This window comes from Zootoca vivipara, chromosome 13 (assembly GCF_963506605.1).
Source record: "Zootoca vivipara chromosome 13, rZooViv1.1, whole genome shotgun sequence".
Taxonomy (NCBI): domain Eukaryota; kingdom Metazoa; phylum Chordata; class Lepidosauria; order Squamata; family Lacertidae; genus Zootoca; species Zootoca vivipara.
Genome location: NC_083288.1, coordinates 46,867,355 through 46,878,411, shown reverse-complemented (window position 1 = coordinate 46,878,411; position 11,057 = coordinate 46,867,355). Strand labels below are relative to the sequence as shown.

The window sequence follows — 11,057 nt, the reverse complement described above, 5'->3', positions numbered from 1 at the left end:
ATGGACTGAAAGCAGATCAAACCTCTCCATTCTGAAGGAATTCAGCCCTGAGTGCTCACTGGAAAGAAAGATCCTGAAGCTGAGGCTTCAATACTTTGGCCACCTCATGAGAAGAGATGACTCCCTGGAAAAAGACCTTGATGTTGGGAAAGATGGAGGGCATTAGGAGAAGGGGACGACAGGGGACGAGATGTTTGGACAGTGTTCTCGAAGCTACGAACATGAGTCTGACCAAACTGCGGGAGGCAGTGCAAGACAGGAGTGTCTGGCGTGCTATGGTCCATGGGGTCACGAAGAGTTGGACACGACTAAACGACTAAACATCAACAATTTGCAGTTCAAGGAAGAGAGAAAAGACAAATGTTTTTGAATATAAGTTCATGCCATTAAAGCATTTTAATTAAACAAAAAATGGGAATTTGCGGTTTTGGAAAAAAGGGTAAATGTAAATTTAAAAGTGTTAGAGCATTAGAATGGGTATTAGAATGAAGGAAACATCCATATTAGTGTATGCAAATAATTGCAAGTAGCATGCTCTAAGAGCACATTTTGGTGATTTATTATTTATACCTCGTGCTATCTACAGCAAAGCTCATGCCTTTTTGTCACTCATACCTTGGGAAAGGAATAAATCTCCCATCAACTTGCTGCTGCTACAATCAGTTTAACAGACTCACAACACATACCACATTTTGTTAAAATTTCTAGATTTCTCTATTTCACTTATCAGCCAGTGCCTGGGGTGACTTCATAGAATAGTGAAATATGTTGAACCAGGTTTAGATCTCACAAAGCAATTCTCAAACCATAAGGTCAATATCTCACAAAGCAGACTTAAACATTGTCTGATTCATGGCACCTGTTCTAGGAAGATTAGACACTTGCAGATTAGGTGCCCCAAGAACATACACAGCAGTAACCCCTCCATCCCCCTCTTGCTGGTCCCTGTTTGGTGGAATTAAAACAAGGCATACAAAGTCTCCCTCCCTTTCTCCACATTGTTTTTCAAAAGTATTATTATTTTCACAGAGAGAAAAGCCATTATTTATTGCCAGTCTGCTTAGTAGAATACGCAATACTAAAGAAAATACTGGAAGAATTGATCCCAACAATGAAGGGGGAAGGAGAGTCTCTTACTGTGGATCATCATCAAAAAGATTGTGTGAAGGGTTTTCCTTGAATAAATCTTCAGAGAGGGAATAAGAGAATTGAGAAGCAATCCCACCGATTATGAGGCCACCTGACTGGTACCACTCATGGGGAACAGGAAATGTCTCAGACTCAGGGCACCCCATAGCTGCTTTGCACAAAACATGAGGCATCAGAAAAAGCAAAGTGAATGACCACAGCATCCTTGTAGACAAGCCTCTCTGCAAACTTGGATGCTCTTTGCCTATCAGTATCTGCAGAATGACTTCAGCAAACTAGATTGTATGATACCTGGCTCTGTCAACAGAGCAAAACAAGAGAGATTGGCACGTCTTATTTAAAAATCAAAGCAGTATAAACACTTGCTTTGGGTGCTAAGTGATATTTCCAATACTCAGAATTCAAGGCAGACTAGTAATATGAAGAAAATACAAAATGGGAGGGGGAAAATTGAGAGCCATGGCTGCCTCTTGCCACTATTCCTATCTCCTTGTGATACAGAGGAACAATATTATAATCCCTTTCATGGCTGTTTATTGACAGTTTTCTTATTCCTCTGTTGTTCTGACGAGGTGCACAAATTATGATGATTTGGATAATTGTACGGTGACTTAATAACTTTTAAAAAGTTGTATTTCCAATGATGGGTTGTTGTTTTTTGTTGTTTTTTTGCATTGTTGAGTTCTGTGTTTATTCTCAAATATGCCTACATGCTGCCTCTGCCAATTTGTGGCACAAAAAGTGGCAATTAGCTTGAAGTGGAATGCCCTCCCACCAGAAGTCAAAGAGAACAACAATTACCAGAACTTTAGAAGGCATCTCAAGGCAGCCCTGTTTAGGGAAGCTTTTAATGTCAGCCAAATGGGTGGGGTAAAAATAATAAATTGTTGTTGTTGTTGTTGTTGTTGTTGTTGTTGTTGTTGTTGTTATTATTATGGTAAGTGAAAACTTCAGCAGGAACGTCAAAGTGAATCCATTTTGTTTTGTGACTCAAAGCAGCAAATGTTGAAATAACACTGCCCAACTCCCATTTCAACACATGACCTGACAGCTATTATTTCTCTCCACAATAAATTTGTGGCACAAAGAAACAAATGCATCATCCATAAGAGGGAAATTATACTATTGCAACAGTAAACATGAAATAAAGGTGTGTGGCACAAGTGAAGTCAGGGTGTTTATGTAAATTGTTTAAATTGCGTATGTAGACCTTTTAACCACCCCCCCCCCCCAAAATAAAATCAAACAAGACTCAAATTTTGGTTTGGTTTTTGACAGAATTTAGGCCACAACTTTATTGATTATAATCAAGTGAGTGGTTGCATAGGCTCTGGTTCGACTTGCTCCCTGCACCCTTGCAGGCAGCGCTGACCCTGGGCACCAACCATAGGTCAACCTTGGGTGAACAGCTGGGACAGTGGAAAGCAGGAGCCCTGCTAGTCCTCCACCCAGATGCCCCCCTGGACTCAGGCTCAGGGCACAACACCTCACAGAGTTGACCAACCAATGAGTCTCTGGATTCCTTTAGCCAGAATACCCATCACATAGAGATGGCGAGACCCTTCTGCCACCCCAATCACCTGAACCAGAGCCTATCCGCAACCTTACAAGTTGTGACGATTTGCTACATGGAAGGTGAAACCCAAATGGCACAAGCCAATCAGCCAAGTGGGGAAAATTCCTGCCGTGCCCCTGTCCCAACAACAGACGACACACAACGGCATAGCAAGGTCAAGTGCAAGCCCTAAATATAGGGAGAGGGGGGTGGGTGTTCCGATGCACAGAGCCCAAAAGAGGACGCTCAGGGACTTGTGCATGGGCTTCAGTAGAGGTCCCTCAATGTACTTTAGCTGGCATCCCATTGGTCTAATTTCTCCCAGCATTGAGGGACCTCCAATAGGGTGTTGTGGCCATCCAAACATTCCCACCCACAACACAGTGTCTGGTTGCCAGGTCGCACCGCAACACGTGCCCTCTTGTTAGGGAGGACCCGATTTATCTTCAATTTGATTGTGTTGAAATTTAGCTGCTAACCACTCAGTCAAGTCACACACTGCCACCCAGACAGGGTTGGATTTAACTCCACCTATTTCCATCTGTTCCACATCTAAGGGGGCAGGGAGACCTTGCTGGCCCATCCCATCATGCGGCCCCACAACTCTAAGAAGGTGTTACATGTTAGCTCCAAAGGTGATCTGCATTTAGTCAACAGGCTGCAGAACCCAGAAGAAAAGAATTGGGTTACAACTTTCACTTTCAATGTGACTCAGACTGCTTACAGCCCCCTGTACTATGCTGACCTTGCTCAATTCCATTTCTTCTTCTTTTGTTAGACAATATCCACCACAAACGAGGTTGTGATGTCGCATTAGAATTGAATGCAAGCAGCCATTTTAATTCATTAAAAGTTGCTAAATACAAACACAACAGGGGAAAGAGAAGGAATCCAAACGGTGCGGCTGAGGAGGGAGTGTTTTGCAAGCTTAACAAGGCGCTATTTGCCCACTCTTTCAGCAACCAGTCACCCACACCACCCCAAATTGGGTCGAATTATTTTTAAAATTATTATTTTATTTTAATAATTTTATTTTATTGAATGAATTGCTTGTTAACTGAAACAGACCTGTTTCTCCTCCTAGCTTCCTATTTCCTTCTCCTGAGTTGGCAACAACACTCCAGGGCCTCAGACAGGGTCCTACGTAACCCTACCTGGGGATGCCAGGGACTGAACCTGGGGCCTTCTGCATACAGAGCAGATGTCCCACCACTAAATTATGGCCTTGTAGTGGTGGGGGTGTAGCATAAAAGTTTTTCAAGATCTGCAAGCTACACCATGATCTTATAGGGTGCTACTGTGCTATTAGAAATTTAGCTCTACATTTCTCTGTAAAATCTGAATTCCCCCCCCTTTTCATCTCATGAAATGCCACAATTTCCCCCATGATTCTTTTGAAAGGGATTCACAGATATTTTTGCACTTCAGTCGTGAAAATCATTGTACTCTCCTATCATGTCATTATAAAGGTTTAACTCTCCTTTCTAAGAGCTGAATAAAAATGAAGGAGGAAATTGTTTAAACTATGGTTGTACATTATACTGAAAATGAGAGATGGTTGCAGAAGAGACTGTTTCTTCCGGTCTCTGGGGCCATTTTTGTGAGAGGAGATTGGTGAAAAACATTTGACAGATCTCTCTAATCTGAAGATTTCTGTCATGGAAACATTGAACCATCTCCCTTCAAAACACTGCATGGGAATCAAGAGACCATTCCCACCTTCCCACGGACATTGACATCCTTCTGCTCAATACACTTTCAAGACTAGTCCTTTCTTCCCATTAAGCTTCTAGAGGAATAGTTGGACACTGAATATGAGGGAAATTGTATCCTTAGATTCAGTTGTTCACTTTGGGAAGAGCATCTTTTAAGTATTCTGATCCCAAGCTGCATCTTGACCTTATTTGCAGGCAATTCAGTACTTACATCAATAATGCCATGACATGATGGTGAATTTCTGCCCCAGTCAGCAACTGAGCCACTGCATTTTGCACTAGCTGTAAAAGCCAGCCTTAGGGACAGCCCCACAAAATGTGCATTGCAGGGGCAATTCATTCTGAAGGCTACCAGTGCAAATGAAACACTATCAGAAGGGCTTAAAAGCCTGGAAAAGGATGTGGAAGGAAGAGAAGGTCCTAACAAAATAAGAGTGGATTATCAAAATGAAGATTTTGCTGAAATCGTAAAGATGACCGTAGAGAACAGACATCAAGATGATAAAAATGTTAAAACAAGAATGGGAAAATTTTGTTGAGTACCTTAAAAACCACTGTAGCTATTTAGAAACATTAGCAGGATTGTTATGGAAACCAGGGTGAGATGGGGGAAAGTCTGAGGGGGTTTGTATAATCCCAATATTGTATATATGGCAAATGTTTCGAGTGTATGGAAATAATTTACCAGAGTGAGGGCGAAAACAATTGTTTAATACTTTTTCTTAATAAGTTGTTCTCTGTTGTTCAGCTCAGGCCTCAGAATAATGATGTAGTATTTAGGGGCAAAGATGCAGCCCAATAACCCAGCACTGGAGGACAAAATGGAAAAGATCTCCACAGCCACCATGAGTTTCCCTCTTGTGCTCAGGTAGGCTGGAAAAAAAGACAGCCAAACACAGCAAAAGAGCAACATGCTGAAGGTAATGAACTTGGCTTCATTAAAACTGTCAGGTAACTTGCGGGCTGCAAATGCGGCAACGAAGCTGGCAATGGCCAAGAGGAACATGTAGCCCAGGACACAATAGAACATGGTGACTGAGCCTTCATTACATTGCACAATGATTTCTTCAGCTAAAGAGTGCATGTCCAGTTCAGGGAATGGGGGAGATGCCATCAACCAGACAATACAAATAGTTGATTGAATAAGAGAACAGGAAAAGACAATGGAATTTGTCAGTCTTTTTCTTATCCACTTCCTCATGCTGGACCCTGGCTTGGTGGCCAAGAAAGCTAGAACTACAGTGACAGTTTTGGCCAACACACAAGAAACGGCTACAGAGAAGATCATGCCAAACATTGGTTGCCGGAGGAGGCAGGAGACTTTGCTAGGTTCACCGAGAAATAGCAATGAAGAGAGGAAGCAGAGCAGGAGAGAGACAAGGAGAGAGTAGGTGAGGTCCCGGTTGTTGGCTTTGACTATCGGAGTCTCTCTGTACTTAATGAATATTCCTAGCACCAAAGCTGTGATGAGGAAGAAAGAAAGGGCAATGGATGCTAAACTGATACCCAAAGGTTCTTCGTAAGAAAGGAAGGTCATCGTTTTCTGAATGCAGGCAGCTTTGTTCTTGTTTGGATACTGAGCTTTTGGGCATCTGAAGCAGTCATTCATATCTGAAATATAAACAAGGCCAAATTTCAATATTGATTCAACAGTATTTTGTCTTCCATGTGACCGCTTTGGTGACATGAAATTCAATCTATTGGAACCATGTGTTTTGGTGTTTATATATAAATCCTTTGTTCTCACTCATTTTTAAGGTTATCATAGGTTGTCTGCTAAGTTGATAATAGCTGAGTAGAAGTAATAGCTGAGTAGAAATCCTTCAAACTGTCTTTGGGATAAGAAGAGTCAATGGCCCATTTCATCCAGCTTCCTGATCTCTCAGTGGCCAACTAGATTCCTATGGGAAGCTTGCAAGCAGGACCTGAGTGAAACAGAAGTCTTTCCCCATCCCCCACACTTCCCAGAAACTGGTATTTTATATATAAACACATAAAGCATTAACCATACATAGATAAATAACCCACATACAACACAGCCTAAATAATTAAAATAAAATAAAATAAAAATAACATAAAATACAATTTCTAATCTTATACTTTTCATGACTTTTTTAAAAGAAAAAAGAAAAAAGAACTTCCTCAAATTCCCCTCCTCTGCGGTTCATTCCCAATTCTCTTTAGCAAATTCTATATCTTGAATTTAAATCATTCTGGTTTAAAGTAAACTTCCCTCAAACATCACACATTTTTAACATAATTCAAAAATCTTCAGTTTCTATATACTTGAAAATCTGTTTCCAAAATCAATTCTACAATATTTTTTTAAATACGTTCTAATTTTTTCCCAGTCTTCTTCCACCAATTCTTCTCCCTGGTCACGTAGTCTCCCTGTCATCTCAGCAAGTTCCATATAATCCATCAATTTCATCTGCCATTCTTCCACAGATTTTAGGCATTTTTATCATGTGCCCCAACTCACCCCCCCCCCTCTGTCCAGTGTCCTCATAGGATGCAATATATGATTTCCACATAACTCACCATCCTGGTTTGAAATTTCCCCTTCTGGACATGGAACACAACCATAGCAACAAAACTTTTCCCCTTCTTTCTTTTTCTTCTGGTTCCCAGGGTGGCAGTGGTCATTACACAGAGAAAGGGGAATCACCTATCAATAGCAGAAAAGCAGTTTAGGAGATCAGAGAAACTAATTGCTTATTTGACTTCTCTAAATGGAGTTCACCCCTCAGCATAAAAAGGTTTAATATAAGTAGCGGCCATACACAGCTGCATTAAGTATGAACCCGCTTATTTGGATTCCCTCCAAACCTATGACAAATTTTGCAATCATTCTGCAGCACAAACTCAACATTATGCGGTGCTCTCCAATCACTGTCTGAATTCCCCAACCAGGTGCTACCCTGCTCACCCCAAAACCAATACTGTCCAATCCACTCCAAACCTGTGCCAAAGTTTTGCATTCATGGATTGTGATGGCAGGTAAGGCTCCTGATTTGGCAGGTAAGCCACACAGTTTGAGGGCTCAACAAAATGCACTATGTTTTGCAAAATGCTGCAAAACAATTGAAAAATATCTCACCAGGACTTCATTTTAACCATGCCTAGAAATGCAAGGGATTGAACTTAGGACCTTTCATATGGGATCTATTAAAGGTAAAGGTACCCTTGACCATTAGGTGCAGTCGTGGATGACCCTGGGGTTGCAATTTCATTGGATATGCCAAATCTTTGCTTTTTATGTATTGAAGGTATAGTAAATATAAATGAAAAAATTACTTCTACAGAAATGCAGGGTTCCCCCTCCCCTAGGCAGTTCAAAGCCACATCAAATTTGAATGTGCTAGGAAGACACATTTGTCCTTTGCCCTATCAGATACAAACAACAGTGTTAAAGAAAATGGAATTTCCTGACACCCATAGAACACATCATAAGAACAGTGGAGAACAGAAGGATTCCGAGAATAGAGACCTGATTAAAACCTCTGTGCCATACAATCATATCTTCATGAATGATGAATGCTTCTCCTTCAAGAGCATCAGGATCAACACATCCAACTTTCATTCGAAAGAAGGACTTGTTTGGGAAGGTGATCATGTTCGTGATGTCAAATCTACTTCTCATTTCCCTTTTTTCATCAAAGGACATTGTTTCCCCTGCTGAGTTGTTAAATGAAATGCCTTGCAGAAAGTAGTGGAGCTGATTCAAAGGGAAAGGGGGGTGGGGAGAGAAATATATACATACATAAAGTGAAGGCCAAATATAAAAAATGAGCTATTTCAGTCTAGTGCAGGAATTCCCAAACTTCGGCCCTCCAGATGTTTTGGCCTACAATTCCCATCATCCCTGAACACTGGTCCTGTTTTCTAGGGATCATGGGAGTTGTAGGGCAAAACATCTAGAGGGCCGCAGTTTGGGGATACCTGGTCTAGTGGATGGAAAAGTTATAACAAAGTAACAGAAGGCTAAAATACTGTGCATGCTAAACATACAGGGAAAGGGGCACTCTTTTATTTAAAATATCACATTTTATGATGTGTCACTTTGGAGTAATTGGCTAACTGAAATACTATTTGGTTTGCATTATGTTACTCCCTTCTGTATGAATATTGCTTATGGATCGGCACCTAACACAGAACAAGTATAAAAAGTGAGCTACTTTCATATAGCAGATAGAAAAGTTACAAAATGGAATAACTTTGAAAATGTCCTATTTCGTAAAGTTTGGGCTTCGGGTAATTGTCTCACTGAAATAATATTTTGCAAAGTGTTACCTGCCAAGGCTGCAGATCTTGAAGTTCAAACCTTTTGTCTCCTGCCAGTGCTCTGTGCTTTGATCTGTACGTATAAATTGCATGCAAAGCATGAGCCACAACAAAGACAGCATTGTATATACTGTAGCTGTGGCCGGTCATGTCCACTTCAAACAGATGGCCAGGAAGACCCTCTAACTTCTCCTCCCCTGTACATGTTTCAGTATCTTGCATGACCAGATCTGGAAATGGACAGTCAAATGCTTGCTCCCAGAAGTCCTTGAGAAAACCATCTCCTGGATTCCAGTAAGGTTTTATGCTCTGAAGAAATTCACTGAACTCGAGAAGCTCTTTTGAGTGAATGGTGAAGGAAATGGCACCTTGAAAGAGCTCAAGATCCCAAGACTTTTGAAAACTCATTAATACGAAATCAATTTGTGTTGTCATGATCCACACTTTTCCTAATGTTGAGCTTTCCTTATTTTCAGGATCTCGTAGAAATATAACAAATCTCAGCCAGGTCAATGTCTGAGAATCTCCATAGACGATGAATGCATTGGCTTTGTCATTTGTGAGATCCACATAATACCTATTAAGTATCTCAAAAAATTCACCCAACATATCAAAACGAGCTATTTTTTCCATTCTTTGTGTTAAGGCTGAGCAGATCCCATGCTGGTAGAGCAATTGCTCCAGAGCCTGCAAGAATTTTTCTCCTCCTTCATCATCCGTAACAAAGAGTCCAACCCATGTCCATCCAAAATGCTGGAGCAAATTGATGATCGCCATATACTGATGAGCTTCATTGGGCACCATGCGGTAAAAGGAAAGGAAGCTATCTATATCACTCTCCTCTTGGGGAAATGAGCCATATGCAAGCTAATAGGAAAAGAACAGACATAATAATGGTACCTAAGTATAAACAATTATTTTGAGCATGTGGTCTTCATTCAAGAAATGTTTGCTGAAGCAATTTTGAGGTTTCCAGTTACACTGCAGGATGCTTCCAGCTGAATATTCAAGAGTTGTGGTGACATTTTCCACTTTCTGGATATTTTCTTTCATAAAGTATTCATGTATTGTCAGAAATGTCCTTTTATTTCATTTGTAGAGTGCAATCCTATTGTGGAATTACTTTGTGGAAATTTAGTATTTGAGAGAAGCCGCACTAGTTGGATTAACCCTAGATAAATCTTTGCCATGTCCGATAGGCTGGGAAAATTCCTCAATGCACCAACTGAATGCTACTCTAGTTCAACTGTTGGGAATCATGTATAAGATGCACATGGCAGTGGAAGATATAACAGTTATCTTTGATCTATATGGGTTGAAGAACTGCAGTTCACATACTCAAAGTGCTGTATGTATGTGTGGCAGATGGTTGGACCGAAGCTACGAACATGAGTCTGACCAAACTGCGGAAGGCAGTGGAAGACAGGAGTGCCTGGCATGATCTGTTCCATGGGGTCAGGAAGAGTCAGACACGACTAAACGACTAAATAACAGGGTGCTTGTGTTGGAAGTGTCCAAGGTGCTGAACGCTCTCTGCATTCACTAGTGTAACAAACTCTACTGTTAAGGAGTAATCTATGTTTCTGATAGACATTGTAGCTTCTAGTGCTTCAGTCATATTCACATTCTGAATCTCAAAATCATTTTCGGAATGGTAAGAGAAAAGTGAGATGGGGAGGGGGGATCATGTCCCTATGCATAAAACCTACTTGTGGAATCTTGTAGAGCCTTAAAGTATCAGCCATATGGAAAGAAGTATCAGAGTTAAGTCCTCCGATGATGGCTATGAGGTTTTTCTGCGAGTCACATTTGTAGTTGGGAGCAAATCTATGCATTTTAAAGAGCAGGTCCAAAGTGTTACGATATGTAATCCTTGCATCATAATAGCTGTCGTAGATGTGGAACCCCAGTGTGACATTGGGCAAGAGGTTGGGATTCTCATTGATCACTTTTACAGCAAATGCCAAGGCCAGGATGTGCTGGTAGAATTTTGTTACCATGCTGCAAATGAGGTCAGTTTAAAAATTTCAGAGGAGAATTGTACAATGCAGGAAGTAGACAAAACAAATGGCCATTTCTGTTTCAAACAGATTAATATTGAACTATCTTTGTCTTTTATGGTGGCTCTAAAATAATAAATATGTATCATACATCTCTGTATCATGTCTTGTTTGACCTTTAATCTCAGTTGCCTGCCCCCCTCAAAAGACAACAACAATCTCCCCCTCTTTCTCTTTTTATTCAAACTGGCTAACTTACAGGTGACCATTCTATGCATGTAGCCCAGGAAAGCAGCAATATTTCAAAGAAATTCACTCAAACAGTCCCTGATTCATGATATATGTTCTAGGAAG

General features: G+C 40.8%; 1 protein-coding gene across 1 annotated transcript; it reads right to left on the bottom strand.

The window, feature by feature from the left end:
• Window positions 1-5,128: 5,128 nt before the first annotated feature.
• On the bottom strand, window positions 5,129-9,507 carry LOC118078942 (vomeronasal type-2 receptor 26-like). Its single transcript, XM_060281378.1, has 4 exons — window positions 8,713-9,507; window positions 7,910-8,137; window positions 6,961-7,087; window positions 5,129-6,030 (listed from the first exon to the last, which is right to left on the bottom strand). The coding sequence occupies exons 1-4, from the start codon at window positions 9,505-9,507 to the stop codon at window positions 5,129-5,131; spliced, it is 2,052 nt and encodes a 683-aa protein (XP_060137361.1).
• Window positions 9,508-11,057: the final 1,550 nt, after the last annotated feature.

Bases quoted from the DNA above. Each gene is read 5' to 3' on its own strand.
- LOC118078942 (XM_060281378.1), bottom strand. From the start codon at position 9,507: ATGGTGCCCAATGAAGCTCATCAGTATATGGCGATCATCAATTTGCTC. The intron at 8,138-8,712 runs GTAACACTTTGC...CCTTTGAATCAG, and splicing joins AAGATCTGCAGCCTTGGCAG to CTCCACTACTTTCTGCAAGG. The intron at 7,088-7,909 runs GTCTCTATTCTC...TGCTATTGATAG, and splicing joins GGCACAGAGGTTTTAATCAG to GTGATTCCCCTTTCTCTGTG.